The sequence below is a fragment of the Acomys russatus genome, chromosome 30 (assembly GCF_903995435.1).
Source record: "Acomys russatus chromosome 30, mAcoRus1.1, whole genome shotgun sequence".
In the NCBI taxonomy this organism is placed as follows: Eukaryota; Metazoa; Chordata; class Mammalia; order Rodentia; family Muridae; genus Acomys; species Acomys russatus.
The window spans coordinates 14,034,212-14,051,428 of record NC_067166.1 but is presented as its reverse complement, the minus strand read 5'-3'; the positions used below and the strand labels follow the sequence as shown (position 1 = coordinate 14,051,428).

The window sequence follows — 17,217 nt, the reverse complement described above, 5'->3', positions numbered from 1 at the left end:
GGGAGCCTCCTCCCAGACCGACAACATCAGCACCTAACACACACCTAAGCACGTCACTGTCCAAACGTGCGGCTGGGAAACTTCTGTGGCTGTAATCTCAGCTTTGTGCGGTGCTCTCGGACACCTACCGTAGCTGCATCTAAGTCTAACTCTGCACTTCCACAGCTGGTCTAGCAGTTCCGTCTGGTCAGCTGTGTTGAAGCTGCCTGGGGTCCTCACCCCTGCCCTTCTACTTCAAGGACACCATGGGGACACACTGTGAGGAGGAAGGCCTCATGGTGGAGGAGACTAGGGGGGGCTGACCTGAAAACTCTGAGAGGGGTGTGGTAGGCTGCAGCCAGGAAGCAACTTTTTCATTAAGATCCTTGAAGCATTACTGTTAATGACACAAAAAGAGCTATACATCCCTCTGCCCCGCCCTCCCCCCACCCCACCCCCCACCCATCCCCTGCTTGCTGGGGAAAAGGAAACAGCATGAGCATTGCTGTCCCAGCACATGAACGCCACCACAAAGAAGATAGAGACGCACCATAGTTGTGACTAGCGCTGGGGAGGGAAATCATGGTGGAGAATCTGTGGAGCTGAGAGCAAATTGTGCTTTTCACATTATTACAAAGATGACCCTAGACAAAAATGAAGGATCTCTGCCAAGAGCAGAGGGAACGGAAGGCCGTGACTCCCAGCATCATGGCCTGGAAGGAAACCGCTGAGGGCAGGAACATGAACTCCCGGGAGGGGCTTCCTCTTGCCCTCTCTGTACAGACTGGGAGCTGTGAGGGCCCCGAGGCAAGAGGGAGAGACAGAGGTGGAGCCTACCTTAGGGATGCTTCTGTTGCTGCCTCTTTATCCCAGTGATGAGAATGACTGGCTGTACCAGGGCCATTTTCATCCCTGTGATGGACGCGGTGTCCCAAGTTCTACTCTGACTAAAACACTTTGGCTACCATGTAGGGTAAGGCAGAAAGACATGATGGCACCTATCAGCTTGCCTAAAGATCCCAATTCCTGTGGGTCAAACTGGTAGTTTTCCTTTTGGATTTTACAGTAAGAAGCTAATCGGGAGGTTTTCCTTGTTTTCTGACAGCTTTGTCAGACCCACTTAAGACAGCAGGGGATGTCAGCTTTTCATAGGGCACCAGTTGCTGCTTAAACCCCTCCTGCTGCTGCACACGCTCCGAGGACGGCCCTCCAGAGTAGGCACAGGCTTGCTGAGCCAAGGGGCTCTTGGACATCCTCACACAGAGAACTGCCTAGAGGGGCAGCAGAGAGGGGCCACCAGGGTCCACAGGTACAACACCACACACATCCAGCAGGAAGCCATCTTGACCCAGAAGCTCCCGATGACGAAGGTCTCAATGGTGGCATTTTCGTAGCTGGTGAGAAATGGACACGGTAGTGGTGAGCGCACATAAGGATAATGTCCTGCCTCTGACAGACTTCAGCTTCTTTCTTAACAACTAATGGAGTCATAACTCATATACACTAGAAACACATCATTTGGCGACTTCTCAAACTCTTGTCGACTTGTAGAATCAGGACCACAATCCGTTCTAGAACACCATCATCTCCCCAGATGTGCCGCATCCCTTAGCTGCCCTCGCATTCCCGCTGTCCTCTATTACCCCACACTGGTTAACCTATTTCCTGTCTGTGCGATTTACCTTTTTAAGACCAATTCATGTAAATGCGGTCACAGGCTTTCAAGACAGGGTTTCTCTGCGTAGCCCTGGCTGTCCTGGACTCGCTTTGTAGACCAGGCTGGCCTCGAACTCACAGCGACCCACCAGCCTCTGCCTCCCGAGTGCTGGGATTAAAGGCGTGCGCCACCACTGCCCGGCCATGAGGTCTCTTTTGATTGGCTTTTTAAATGTAGCATATTGTTTCCGGAGCTCTTTGGGTACATATACACGCATCCGCACTGATGTGATTGGCGTCCCTCATGTGAGATGCCTAAGACCAGATTTTTGAGTTTTCCACTCTGGAATATTTACGCAGATGCTACCAGTTGAGCAAGACCAAAAATGTAAACGGGAACCTCCCCATGTCATGTGAGATTTGAGAACATTTTGGGTTACCGGGTTGGGGGCACTCACCTGTGTGCCACTCCGTCTTATTGATAAATCGTACTTCACTGTGAGGAAACAGCACTCTTTGCTCTCTCCTCAGTTATGGGCATTTGAGCTATCCCTGGCTTCTGGCTTGTTATGAATTACTCTGCTATATGAAGTATCATGCCATGTTACTACGACATGACCATTTATCTATAGTTTTTGTTATTTTTTTCCTTTTTGTCTCAGATCTATACTTAGGAGGGAAATTCCTGGATTATAGTATGATCTTGTGTTGAACCATGCAAGGAATTGTCAAATTCTTTTTCTTTTTCTTTCTTTCTTTTCTTTTCCTTTTTTCCCCCCGAGACAAGTTTCTGTGTAGCCTTGACTGTCCTGGACTCAATTTATAGACCAGGCTGGCCTTGAACTCACAGTCTGCCTCTGCCTCCCGAGTGCTGGGATTACAGGTGTGCACCACCACGCCCGGCTCAGCTTCTGTTTCTTAAGTGCAGAGAGCACCCTCAATGTCTGAGGACGGACACTGATCTACCAGAAAGAAGCGCAAGCTGTCACTACTAAGGCCCTGGGTGTGGTGAGACCTTAGCGGAGAGTTCAGAGGAGGCCACAGCTTTGAGAACCACCCTGAGCCTGGTGTTCTGTGTTGTTCTGTTTCAGTGCTTCACAGACAACTAACTACTTTCCTGTGTAGAAGTATTTACACTGAGGCAGGTTTGAGACATTCGAACAGGCCACTCACTGGAACCAGCTGGTCAACGTCATCATCATGTAGAGGGATGCCAGGAAGAAGACGAAGTGGAAATAGGAGTAGCTGTACACGGTGCCTTTCTTCTCGTCATAAATGACGCGGGGTCCCTCCTTGACATTCTGCTGCTCCTCGGTGTCTGGGGATGACAAACGGTGCCCGAGGGCGGGGCTGAGCCCATGTGCACTCGGCACTACAGCAGCCCCTGCCTTGCAGATTTCAGTCCTTGTGTGCTGCTGCCAAGGGGAGAAGGCAACCAAAGCCACCTATACCCCCTGGGACTTCCCCTTCAATGAAAAGCAAGCTGAATAAAAACTATGGCATCCAAATGAGGTGTGTAGTAACCTCTTGACGTTTTCACAGCATTCCTTAAATACACACACACACACACACACACACACACTTATTTTTTTTCTAACTTAGATATGAATGAAAACGTGCAGTGATTTTTCCCTGCCAGAATGCCAATGAAACCTACTCCCCTCAAGGAAGATGGGAGAAGTACATAAACAGTCAATCTGGAACCATAAATGCCTACATAGAGAAATCCCAGCCTGCAATGCTATATATAGTCAAGCCCAGAACAAAATACTACACTTACCTTCTCCATCTTGGCCGAAGCAAAAACAGCACCGGGCTACCTGTGAGGGCGGAGGCAATGGAGTCAGACGCCTGTTTTCCACATCCCTAGCACTGCAGGCTGCCCAAGTGGCACGGCTTCTTCAATCAGAAGCACATGCTAGTGCAAACGGCTTGGCTAAGTATCTGGCCCCAGATACACTGGGTACAGCAACAGGGGACACTCTCATGGGCATGGGGGATGTCCCAGTGGTCACTCTAGCTCCTGTGACTTCTGGGAGCAGAGCCTTGTGTCCCAGCTCCCTTAGGCACTGCTGCAGCTGCAGAGCTGCCTTGTCCTGTAGCAAGACCTTTCTGGGTACCCTCCATCAAATGACTGATCACAGAAGGCATAGAAAGGGCCAGCTAACAGGCCACATAGGACACTCTGAGGCACCATATATGTTTGGGAGCATGCCCTGGGGTTAGTGTAGCCTATATTGTCCTTTATTTATACTCAGCCTAATTCTGTCTCCTTCCTCTCCCCCTCCTCCCTTTCTACATGTGCTGGTCCTTAACACATTACCCAACTGAGACACCCTGCCTCAGTTCCTACTTCCGTATGACTCTGCCTGAGACATGCAGCCAATAGGACAACCATTCTTGCCTCACACTTTCCAGTGACCTGTTCTACATGCTACCTCACAGTCCTCCTGCCTCAGAGGCTGAGGCCTGGATCATCCCATAGCTGAAGACAGTGAAGTCAGGCAGGTTAATCAGCTGGCAGGGAGCCACCAAACCAGCTTCATGACAGAGCTGGGATGCATGCGGAATGAGACGGGATTCATAGTTCACAGGAGTAAGTGGTGTTTAGTGTTCAGGGGGTTGAGGCAGAAGAGTGTGAAATGGGGGAACCCTGAAGGACAGAGCGCAGGCTGCTGCTGCAAGGATGGTGCTGCACTCCTGCCCCAGCACGTGAGAGGCAGAGGCACAAGCATCCCAAGTTCACATTGACCCGAGCAACACAGCGAACTCAAGGCTAGCCTGTGTGACAAGGTGTGTTCAGAGCAGACTGGGCTGCATAGCAAGCTCTAGGCCAGCCTGGGTTATGTACTGAGCTCCTTTCCTTACCAAACAAAACAAACGAATCAGGTTCAGGATCTGGCTGTGGACACAGAAGGCTGGAATACTTGCTTCCTTGGTACAGCTTGAATTTTATCATCTTTCTTACTTGTTCAAAACAATAAACTCAAGAAAAAAGGAAATGAAATTATGAACATTTTATTATATGATTGCAGGAAGACTGATAAAAGGAGTAAGAAGGCTTGCACACGACGAGACCGGCCAGCTCTTGCTATGTCTAGCGGAAGACAGCAGAGAGGCAGAGCAGAGGCCACGGGATCACAGCAGCAGCCTTTCCCACACACCCACTCAAGGCCAAGCCCTTGCTTCCTTCCTGCTCCACAAGCCTTGGATCACGTGAGGCCGTCCACATTCACTAACACAGTGGGACCACTTTACTCATGCTGAGGTCACTTCTTTTGAAGCCTAAGTTACCACAGAAAATCTCAGCTTGGCCTTTCAAAGGTATATCCCCGGCAACTCAACTTGCGGGGGCGTGAACCCACTTGCTGGGCAGCAAGCAGTGGGCGGCTTCCGTCTCAAAGGAGAACAGCAATGTTCTCTCTTAAATCTAACCTGGGGACTTGCTGCTGTTTGAGCTTCAACTCTGTACACAATAGGGACATTGAAACCATAAGGCTCAACCCTCGGCGGGTGGCCACCCAGTCTGTGGTGAGAACAAAGGCACAAAGGCTGCTTCCGGGGAACCGTAGCAACCTCCATAGCTGTTCACTGTCTCTAGGTCAGGCACTGGGAAGGGCACCCTAGACGGCCAGCTGCAGAGCAAAGTGCCTATCCACATCTGGAAAGAGCCCAGGGCTTGTCCATCCAGTAGATGCTATTCAAGTGGAGCCACTGGCCAGATGCCAGGCAAAGCCAGCAGCAGGGACCAGGGATACAGCTGGGCTCCTAGGCAACGTGCAGTCAAGACTGTGTACTCTGGGGCTATATCCTGGTAAGTGGAAGTGTTTGTTCCCTCTGTAAAAGGCAAAGAACATCCCCTCACTGGGCTTTTGTGAGGACTAAGTAAAACAACACAGGGAAGCTCAGAACAGTGGCCTGGCACCTGGAAGAAGAGCTACCCGACTCAGCCATCACTGGACCCCAGAGGTCCTTGTCAGCCTTAGGTCAGGACTGAGTCTTGTCTCAACTGTCCTGTGCATTTGAGTTTTCTGACTATGGCTTATGTTTCATCAGGCGCTCCAGAAAAAAAAAAAAAAAAAAATTCTGTACAGGAAAGGAAATAACAAGATTTTTTGGACAGTCAGCTAAATAGTCTCTCCAACCTTGACATGCAGGTGAATGGCTTCAGCAATGTGAATTCTTTATGGAATGACACAACTGTGTGATGGAAGCGAGGCATTAATTGATGTATGAGTGTGCCCACTGTGCTCTGCAGGGTGTGCAGAGCATGCACGGTCCCCTCCCTTGCCTGTCTTTCTTCCTCCAGGCCTCCAGAGCACCGTTACATAAGCCCAGAGCTATGCTGCACATGGTGATACAGATGGCCGACAAGCAGGTGCCTGCTTAAGAACAAAAGGAACATCTGCACTCTATTACAATCAAAGGGAGAGTAAACGGGGGTGGGGGGTGAGGGGTGGGGGAGTGGTACTGCAAAGGTCCCTAAGCCTTGGGCCGGGGTGGGTGCCAGGGTGCCAGGCAAGCGGCCAACATCTTTGATGGCAAATCAAGAAGTCTTTCATTTTAATACACAGGACAATAGTTCTTTTTCTATTTAAAAAAAAAAAAAGTATTCTTTCTCAGACAAGAAACAGAACCATGAACCTTCTCCACCCCACCCCACCCCTGCACCCCAAAAGAAGGGCTATCTGCCCAATGTAAAGGAAAAATCAGTTTCCTCACTAGGTATACAGGCCAGGCCTAAGGGCAGGTCCCGTGACCAGCAGAAGATGGCCAACACAAAACAAACTCCATGTGGCTTAGCAGCGTCTCATAATACTTTGTTCAGACATTTTCTACCTTACTGTCTTTTGCCTACGTGTTATGGTTTCTGATTTTGTGTTTGTATGGGTTCTGTGCGTCTGCATGTGTGTGTCATGCATTTAGGTGTTTCTTGTGCTTTTTCTTGTTTTCTTTTTCCTCTGCTTGTTTTGTTTTATTTTATTTGGCCTGCTTTCTAAAGAGAGAAAGCATTAAGTTGGAGGGATGGGGGTGGGGTCTGGAAGAGAGAAGGGAGGAGACACCATGATCAATTAGCATATACTGTATAAAAAAAAAAACTTATTTTTAACTAATTAAAAAAAGACACCAGCACAAGGGGCTCTCCCGAGAAACAGGTCCTGAGTGAAGCAAGGGGAGAAGGGGAAAGGCACTCACTTCCAGTTCGGGGGCTCCGTATCGCCTCTGCAGTGCATCCGAGCTCGACCTCGTCGTTGATGTCAAACTAGGAAAAAGCAAGGACCAGGAGCACAGTGAGAAGTCGCCATGTGGGTGAGGGCGAAGGCTGCCTGGCTCACCAGCGCCCACCACTGCAGCACTTTTGTGAAAGTGCATCTGCCCTCCATGTCTCCATCTGTGAGTTTGTTTAACCTTACATAAAGGCATCTAAGTGGGCACACCTTTCTCCTTTGCTCTTCCTACGTAATGGTGTCTTATGTTATTTACACTCTAGCACTTGCTGCTCCTCGTGTTACAGTCACTTTATAATTCCGCCCCCCCCCACTCTCTCTCTCTCTCTGCACATGCGTGCGTGCGTGCGTGCGTGTTTGTGTGTGTGTGTGTGTGTGTCTGTCTGTCTGTCTGTCTGTCTCTCCCTTTTTCTTGTTCTCTGGTCTCACTTAGAGATCAAAAGCTCTGAGAACCCAGAGAGAGAGAGAGAAATGAAAGACCCTTTAAAGTTGTTGGGAAAGCCGCTAGCCTGTTTGTTTGTTTGTTTGTTTGTAATCTAGGTGATGTAGCTCAGCTAGCACAGTGCCTGCATGGCATGCTCGAGGCTGTGGGCTCAGTGCCCAGCACCACATGAAGTAGGTGTAGCTGTGCAGCCCTGGAATCCCAGACTGGAGAGCGAGGATCAGACACTCAAGGTCACCCGTGACTGCATGGTGAATCTGAGGCTGGCCTGGTCTTCAGGAGATCCTGCTCAAAAACGTTCCCACCTCTCCTCCACATCTAGAGAGGCAGACTCTCTCTCTATAACATTGACTTACAAAGGCAAATGTATTTATTTCTCCCTTAAATAAAAACATGGAAGCATTTTAAACAAACTGAGATACATTCGATCCTTATCCAGCTTCCCACACTTACTTGGCAGACAGTCCCCAAAGCCGTGAGTGCGGTGTGCGACAGGCCCTGTTCTGAGCTGGGGGCTCTTCTGTGAAAATGCAGCCACCCTGCTTCACACAACCGAGCTTACAAGGACACAGAGGGTGACTGTTGTTGCTCAGGAAGCTGAGCTCCCAGTGGACAGGAAGAAACTAAGACTCAAGTCCACTGAATCAACACCAGGAAGCAGCAGGGTCCTGTCTGTTCCCTCTCAGTCTCTTGCCCAAGGAGAAAAGATCCCACCCACAAATGCCCGAGTTCTTTGTAATCACTCACATACTCACCAAACACTGCCTTCCTTCCCTCCTCTCCACAAGCCACTGCAATAACCCCAGCCTCGGCCATACACCAGATCAACGAACAGCGCAGGTGCCTCCTGAGCACCTGTTTCAGTTCACAGCGGAGCCAGCCAAAGTCCCATGAGTCCCAGAGAATCCCAAGAAAATCCCAGGTTTTGCTATTGGAGACCAGGGACCTCTACTCAGCCTAGAAAATTGGCAGTGCGGGCCCAGGACACCTCTGTCACGCCTCTGTCCAGCCTTTGTGTGACAAAAGCTACCCATGTTCCCACAGTGCTGCATACTCAGTAACTCGTGCCTATCAAAGGAGGCCAGACTCCTGCGGGAGCCAGGAGAGCCCACCCCATGCTCCTGGTGCACAGCCATGAAGAGTTCAGACTAGCTGCTGAGGCGGTGGCAGGATTTCTAAAATAAAAAAGCAAACCACCACCATTCCTTTCTTAAGTAAGAATAGCAGACCCAGAATATTCCAAAAGACCATTCCTCCTCAGTTTGCCATTTTCTCAGCATAAGCCAACCTTCTTTACCAGAACGCCATACCAACCTTGTTCCACATGGCATGCTGTATTGCTCTGAACATCCAACTTTGAACTAGGAAGTTGCTTAGGATTGAATATAGATTCTTAGCTTTCCCACTTTTATATTCAGTGGGCATTTTCCTAGATGGCTTAAATCCTAAAGGCTATTTCTTTTCTCTTAAGCATAATTGAAACGAAAATAATCAAGGAATACTTTATAACACAAGTACTTCCTAATAATCTAATTGTGCGGGCCACCCAGCTTAGCGTCATACCATCTCTGGGTGGCTTTTGTCACAGCAATAAAAAGCAACTAGAACAGAAATTAGTACCGAAGAGTTGGCTATTGCTGTGACAGACCTGACCATGTTTTTCTGGTTGTGAAGTATTTGAAACTTTGGGCTGGAAAGGCAGTTAGTGCTCAAAGCTTAATTGATTAATATAGGAGGCCCAACCCATTGTGGGTAGTACTACCCCTGGGCAGGTGGGTCTGCGTAGTACAAGAAAGCAGGCTGAGCAAGCAAGAAGAGCAAGCCAGTAAGCAGCATTCATCTGTGGTTTTGCTTCAGTTCCTGCCCTGCCCTCCATTTATGATGGATGGCAAAGCTGTAAGGTGAAATAAAGCCCTTTCTCCATGGTCACTGTCTTAGGTAAGGGTTCCATTGCTGGGAGAAAACACCACCATCAGCAACTTGAAGATGAAGGTTTACTTCAACTTCCTCATCATTGTCCATCACTGAGGGAAGTCGGGGCGGGGTACGCGGGTTGCTAACTCAAAAACAAGGCAGGAATGTGGAGACGAGAGCATATGCGGAGGGAGAGGTGCTGCTTCCTGCCTTGTTCTTAGAGCACCCAGGACCACCTGCCCAGGGGTGGTACCACCCACAGAGAGCTGGACCCTCCCATAGCATCATAAATCAAGACAATGCAGGGGCCAATCTGCTAAGGGACATTTTCTCAGTTGACGTGGACTCCTTCCCAGATGACTATCTTGTGTCTAGCCAGCACAGCCTTGTTCTTTTTTTGTTTATTTTTGTTTTTGTTTTTAGTTTTTTTGGTTTTTTGTTTTGGGTTTTTTGGTTTTTCGAGACAGCCTTGGCTGTCCTGGACTCACTCTATAGACCAGGCTGGCCTCGAACTTACAGTGATCCATCTGCCTGCCTCTGCCTCCCGAGTGCTGAGATTAAAGGCATGCGCCACCACACCCAGCACAGCCTGATCTTTGTCACAGTAATAGAAAGCAAACTAGAAGACTTCAGTAACTATGTCACTACTGTCTCTCCACCATGTAGTAAAGGAGGCTCGGCTCAAGTGTCCTGGAGCCAAAGCAGGAGGAGAACTGCAGGAACCCACTCCACTTTCCACAGGTACAAAGGACTCCAGGGTCCAAGGCAGCCTGACAGCTTCAGCTGGAAATAGTGAAACAGCAACAGGAACCTGGGACTCAAGAAGCCTTTGCTATGTCTGTTATGCCCACGGAAAGCTGGTCTTTGTCAAAGATTCACAAGAAGGTGGGAAGACTGGACCAACAGAGCAAACTGTTGGGGAACCCTAGTGGGTAGGCCAAGGTGAGGGCCATCTTGGGGTCCTGGTTGGGAAACTCCTTCTTCACAGAGGTAACTCCTCAGCACCAGGTGGGGGCTCCAGACAGAACACGGCCCAGGAAGCAAGGTTTGAACAAGAGAGAGAAAAGTATGTCCTCAGGAAGTGCCCTGAGGACCCAGGGCAGACACGGTATCTAAGCAAGTATTTGGGAGTGAGACAAGGAGCCCCCAGAAAAGAGACAGAAGCCAAGTGGGCCAGACAACCCTGGGTCTCGCACAGAACACAGGCGATTTTTCCCTCTTTTAATCTGCTCAACACCTGGTGTTCTCTACCCTGTACAGTTTCCACCAAGAATTTAACCATTCCTACAATCACGTTCAAATTACAGCTTCTCTCCAGACGGCGTGGCCTCGCTTGAGAACGTCCCCCAACCTCTCGAGCGTCTTCAGTGTAAACTCTGGAAACAGTTGAGAAACCCTAAGTGACACGGGTGCCTTCTTTCAGCAGTGTGTCCTTTTTCGAAGGCCCTATGAAGTCTGAATCCAGGTCCCTGTGGTCTGGAAGCCAAGCCATGTGTTTATAACATTCTACAAGCTGCCGCCTCCTGGTGCTCCAGAGGGCAATTCCAGCAAGCGCCAATCTCCAGAATCCCACCCGATGCCGAGCCAGTGTGCTACAGAAGCACCTGCAGGCAGCCGGGCTACACTCTGTGCAGGGGGGGGCTCTGTCCCTTCATCCCACTGGCTACTCCACTTCTGCAGCATTCAATAGCAATGTTTGCTGCTGGCATTTAAACAGATTTCTAAAGAGCAGCTGCTGGCTTTGAAAATGGAGAAATTTGTGAAATATCAGACTACTCTTTGCCAACTCCACTGCGATGCCTCAATTCTCAAAGAGACTATCTCTCTCAAAAGTGATCTTCCCGAGCAGGTGTGGTAGGACACGCACACCTTTAATCACAGCACTCAGGGAGGCAGAGGCAGACTGATGGTTCGAGGCCAGCCTGGTCTACAAAGCTAGTCCAGGACAACCAGGGCTCCACAGAGAAACCCTGTCTCAAAAACAACAACAAAAGTGATCTTTCTGCTTTCTTTGTTTGGCTTTTGTTATTGTTTTGTTGTTCTAGTGCTAAGGTTTATAGCTACAGAATAGCAAGCCAGTTCACTTCCACTAAGGTAAGCCCAAGATTAAAAGTGATTTGGCGGGGGTGAGGGTGGTGTGTGTGTGTGTGTGTGTGTGTGTGTGTGTGTGTGTGTGTGTGTGTGTGTGTGTTTTCAAACCCAGATCCTCACAAAGGCTGAGAACGGAGGATCACTGTGCTAAGTCGTGGTGGCTCTTAGGCCTCACTGGGAATGGCCCTTGACTTGAATCCCTCTTCTTAGTACTTTTTAATTCTGTGTTAGGTCTGTGTGTGTACATGTGTGTGTATGTCTGTGTGCGTACATGTGTACATGTGTGTACATGGCTCTGCTACTGAGCCACACTCCCAGTCCTAAAAGTGACTGAAAACAAAACTGGGTTTTGCTAAGTTGCTGAGGCAAGCCTTCTATATTAGCTGGATTACAGACACTCACCAATACCTCTTGCTCTAAAAGGGAGTCTTTACCCGAGTGAGTAACAATTCCATGCTGTGAGACACCCCACAACTGTCCCAGTAGGATTCTGCTTCCTTTCCCACTGATGTTGGCGGTAAATCTAAACCTCCAGGCTAGCCAAGAACAACCATTTTCCCTCAACCCAGTTTTATTGGACACTGACTAATTTTCAAAAACCAGTATTTTATTCTGTCAAATACCCTTATAGTTTCTTCTGATAATACCAAAAGTGATTCACAGCAAATGGACACACAACCAAAACACCAAAAGACAAACATAAAGGGAATTACTTATCCCCTAATGCCACTACTACCCCATGATTGCTTTGTCTTTTCCTGCCAGTTTCTGGCTTTTTTGTTTGTTTTTTTTAAAGAATTATTTTATGAGTATGAGTGTTTTACCTGTGCATATTTATATCTGTGTAACACATGTATGGCTGGAGGCCACAGAGAAAAGAGCATCTAAACTATAGCTGGAGTAAGAGCTGAGTGAGAGCTGAGTGTGAGCTGAGTGAGAGCTGAGTGTGAGCTGCCATGTGGGTGCTGGGAACTGAACCTGGATCCTCTGCAAGAGCATTGAGTGATCTTAACCACTAAGCCAGCTCTCGATGCCCTCCTCCTGGACATTTTTATAAACACAACTTTATTTTTTTTTTTATTAATTTATTCTTGTTACATCTCAATGGTTATCCCATCCCTTGTATCCTCCCATTCTTCCCTCCCTCCCGTTTCCCCCTTATTCCCCTCCCCTATGACTGTTCCTGAGGGGGATTTCCTCCCCCTGTATATTATATGCTCATAGGGTATCAAGTCTCTTCTTGGTAACCTGCTGTCCTTCCTCTGAGTGCCACCAGGTCTCCCCCTCCAGGGGACATGGTCAAATGATAAACACAACTTTATTTGATTTTTTTTTTTTTTTAAGGGAATGAGCTATATGTAGCTTAGTGATAACCTACTTCTCTCTTGACTGGCCAATATTCTTGAGATTTTTATTTATTTTTATTTTATGTATATGAATGTTTTGCTTGCACGTATGTCTATACAGCATTTATGTGCAGTGTGCTAGAGTCCAGAAGAGGGCGTCAGATCCCATGGAGCTGGAGCTATGAAAGCTGTTAGCTGCCAAGGTATTGAATCAAGGAACTCTGGAAGAACAGTCAGTGCTTGTAACTGCTGACCATGCCTCCAGCCCCACTCACTAACATTCTCATATGCTAGTTTCTTCCTGTTGCTGTGATAAACACCACAACACAGAGCAACCTGGGTGGAAAGGGCTAATTTCATCTTATACTTGCACATCACAGCCCATCACTGAGGGAAGTCAGGGCAGGACCTGGAGGCAGGAGCTGACACAGAGGCCAAGGCTGCTTACTGGCTTGCTCATGGCTTGCTCAGCCTGCTTTCTAATACAACTACCTGCACAGGGCTGGTACTGACCCCAGTGAGCTGGGCCCTCCCGCAGCAGTCATTAATCAAGAGAATGCACAAAGGCTTGTCCACAGGCCAATCTGATAGGGTCATTTTCTCAGTTAAAGTTCTTCTCCCCCTCCCCCAGATTATCCTAGATTCTTTCAAGCTGACAAACAAGGAGCCAGCACACAGCCAGCAAGGAAACTGGTCCCATGGGCTATGGGGTCACTGGACATGGCCATTGACTTAAATCCCCCTCATTAAAAAATTAAAAAAAATTGTATTTATCTGTGTGTGTGCATACAAGTGTGTATATGTGAGGTCAGCACATACTAGGTATCTTCCTCAATCTCTTCCTACCTTCTTTTCCCTCACTGAACCTAGAGCTCCCTGCCTAGACTGGCTGGCCATCAAGTTGAGATCCACCTGTCCACGTCCCCAGTCACTAGGGTTAGCAGTGAGGGTGACAAAGCTCAGTTTTTACACAGGCACTTGAGATCTGACCTCAGGTCTTCATGCCTGAATAGCAGACCCTTTACTGCCTGGGCCATCTCCCCAGCCTCGCCTCTCTCCATTTCAGTATAGCAGGCACTCAGTAGGCAACAGACTGAATTACATTTCAGGAGACTACCACCAAGATCCCTTTTGACCAAACAGAAAGACTGTCACGTGACAGTCAGACTGAGGATCAGTATTAGAGAACCATCACTTTCACCACATGGCACACTAGCAAGTGTTTCCTGTCTAGGTCACAGTTCTGAGCAAACACACTCGGCAATGTGTAGGTCCTTGCTGGCCCCTTCCTCTCAGCAGGACTTGTTAAGAGAGTGTGTCAGTGTACTCAGACATTTTATTTATACAGGCTGTCACCACCAGGGTTATTTAGTTTTGGCAAGAGGAAAATTATAATGTGCCCATGACAAGTTGAATTTCTTACACACAGAAACAAAATATAAAACACACTGAAGTAAAACCCAACTCTAGAAAGGCTCCTGTCAAAAGGAAACTTCATTACCAGTAAAATATGTACCCAGGGTAGGTAACAACCATTTCTAGCCTTGACTTTACTCTCCAGCAACCTCTGAAGTATTTTTGAAGTGGAGTCTCGGGGGGCACAGGCATGTGAAACAGTCTGATTACATTCCACATGTCCCGCAGACCCGGGAGATGTCACCTGGCCTACCTCACAGTTCTGTGTGTTTCAGCACAGGAGAGAAGAGAGGCACTTTCTGTCTTTACTGGACCATGCATACAACAACAAGGCTCTCCCTCCATGGATAACAAAGCGCATGCTGTTGCCCTTGGATTCAAGTTTTGCCAGAGCACTCTGCATAGCCTGCATTTCACCTTCCTCACCGTGTGCTCCCTTATTCTTCAAAGATGCCATAGCAACTACTCTTCAAACCTGTCCTTTAAACAAAACATGTATCTATTCAGTTTTCCCCACATAATGGAGTAATGAATACACAGATTTCACATTGGCCACCAGCAATGCCACTCTGTCACTTCTGACTACTTTCTCCTATGGACAGGGTCTGAAACTTCAATAACTTTCCCCCTTTACTTTGAAAGCCTGCAAGATGAACTGCAATAACTCCCAGGACTTACCATGAATATGAGATGCACACAATCAGGAGAAAGGTGCCCAGCCAAGTCACCAAGTTCTCGTCTTTACGCAGGTTATGACCGAAGTCAGGCACACATATGGTGACATTCCTCCCATGTTCATCTACGACTTGTAGGTAACACAGAACAAACGCAGTCATGTTAGGACAGTCCACTTCCTGTACCTCACAGCATCCATCTGGGAGGATTCAGGTAGCTTGGGCATGACTCTCCCCCACCCTGCGCCCTTCACACTGGGAACTTCTACTCTAAAGTCTGGTTCTGTACAGACTGCACTTTTGCTAGTTCAAACCACTGCTCCCACACATCAGCACACATGAGGAGCAAGAACCCCCTCTGTGTTCCAGCTAAGTGTTCAAAGATGTGATGTCTCAGGGCTTAGTCACCCGTGCTCTTTTCCTATATTAAACAGAATGCAGTAAAAGCCGTTAGAGCCATTTAAAAATATTATTGTTAATATTTTCTTTTAAACTGGACCTACAGCCTCTAAGGAGAGGGTAGAACACAGGTCCCCTGATGTGAACAACCCACTTAGATACGGTATAAACCAAAGGAGACAGGTTACTACAGATGGCATAAGGGACACAGCTTCTTTCAGCCTGTGACCTGGAAACCTCCTGAGGTAATCAAAAATTTTAAGAAATAAGTCAAGAAGCTAGATATAAGTGTTTTTTATAATCTCTCTCTCAGTAGCAATTTGCTTTTTAAAACCAAACAAAACAAAAAAACCCATGGTGCTTCAACTATGATCATCTAGCTAGATCTGACCCCAAACAGGAAAGTACAGATATCCCTCTACAAACACACATTCTGTTGGAGGGTAACCTGGAATCATCACTGGCGTTCACTTCTGAGAATAAGTATAGCTATGCCAGCTGTGGTTTAAAAACATTTACTTTTCAGGCCAGTGGGGGGGGGGGGTGATCTTTGTAAGATGTGAACAGAATATAAAATATTTATATTTAGGTAGTACTACTTAAAATTAAAAAGTAAAAGTGGTTTACTGGTTTTGAGCAATACTTGCTATTTAAAAAAAAATACTGTGAACAAAACCTCTATTAAGTTAAAACCAGAGATTAATACATAAGCTACTGCAAAAGAAAATTTTAAGACCCTGGATAAACTGGGTCAGGATTGAGCTTTTATGTGTGTAATTAAACTCATATAAGCCATACTTAATATAAAATCTCCAGTTCCTGCTTTCCACCACAAGTGTGAAGACCCTAGCTGACCATGGCATTATATATCTATTTTCCCAACACTTAGGAGGCCAAATCAGAAGAATGGCAAGGTAAGGCCAGCCTGTGAGTTCCAGGCCAACTTGACTATATGGTAAGACCTGTAAGCAGTACCTGTATCTAAATATTCATGGCATTTGTTTTCTAAATTAACAACTTCTATTTTCTATTCAATTAAGACTACATTTACTTGATTTATACAAGATCAAATATACCTGAACATTCACACATTCATATATGTTTATGTATAAGTGTGTATATGCATACCTTAGGTATCACAAAAGTGATAAATATCTAGAAAATCAACATGAAAATTTGGCCATCTGTTAACAGTACTTTTGTAGATTAAAATCTTACTGGTGTGGTGGCACATGCCTTCAGTCCCAGCAGTTGGGAGGCAGTGACAGGTGGATTTCTGCGCTTTCGAGTCCATCCTGGTCAACATAGGGAGTTCTAGGTCAGCCAGGACAAAAGAACCCTGCCTGTAAAAACCATCCAAATAATCATGGTAACAGTTTTACACTAGTACCAGGTGACCCCACAGCACTTGCTCTATGTCTGCCACTGTTCTGACGGGCAGATGTGCACATAACGTTTTCACGGAGCTCAGACAGCCTGGCTTCGTGGGTCATGCTCCTTTCTCTGTGGTGGTGTCTCTGTGAACACATGTCATCTAAGACAAGCACTTTGAGACTGCCTGCCAGCCAGTGACAGAGCTGGGCTCAAACTGTGGCTCTGCTTCCCTTACCTTCACGCTCTTCCCACCCTCTCACTGTCAGAGAATAACCTCCTGATGTAGGAAAAATTGGTAACAACAACAACAAAAATCAAAACAAAAGGAAGCCAATAAAACAGACTAAAATAAAGTGGCTCTTAACAAAGCAGAACAGCCAAGTGCAGAGAAGGCCTAAATGCAGCCACAAAAGCTGATGTCTGTCCATGTCGTTGTGTACAGCAGGAAGACTCAAAACATGCTGGGGCTGGAAAGAGGGCTCAGTGATTAACTACCCTTGCTGCTCTTGTACTCAGGGTATGCGGCTCACAGTGGCCTGTACATTTGCTCCAGAGGGTCATGTTGCCCTCTTATGGACTCCTGGGGTGCCTGCAGTCACATGGACACACACACACACATTTTTGCTGTTACAGACTATTTAATGACAAAGCGTAGATCATCTTGCTTCTCTGCTTTATTGAGTCCTGGATAGCTCAGA

General features: G+C 47.4%; 1 protein-coding gene across 1 annotated transcript in view; it reads right to left on the bottom strand.

Annotated features, from left to right (window-relative positions):
• Positions 1 to 822: 822 nt before the first annotated feature.
• Positions 823 to 17,217, bottom strand: part of Serinc5 (serine incorporator 5) — a 94,258-nt gene continuing 77,863 nt past the window's right edge. Inside the window, exons 8-12 of the mRNA XM_051172621.1 lie at positions 14,751 to 14,877; positions 6,832 to 6,898; positions 3,416 to 3,455; positions 2,809 to 2,953; positions 823 to 1,373 (exon numbers count right to left, since the gene is read on the bottom strand). Of these exons, the coding sequence (XP_051028578.1) occupies positions 1,235 to 1,373; positions 2,809 to 2,953; positions 3,416 to 3,455; positions 6,832 to 6,898; positions 14,751 to 14,877 (518 nt within the window). The 3' untranslated portion in view covers positions 823 to 1,234. The remainder of the gene's footprint in view (positions 1,374 to 2,808; positions 2,954 to 3,415; positions 3,456 to 6,831; positions 6,899 to 14,750; positions 14,878 to 17,217) is intronic.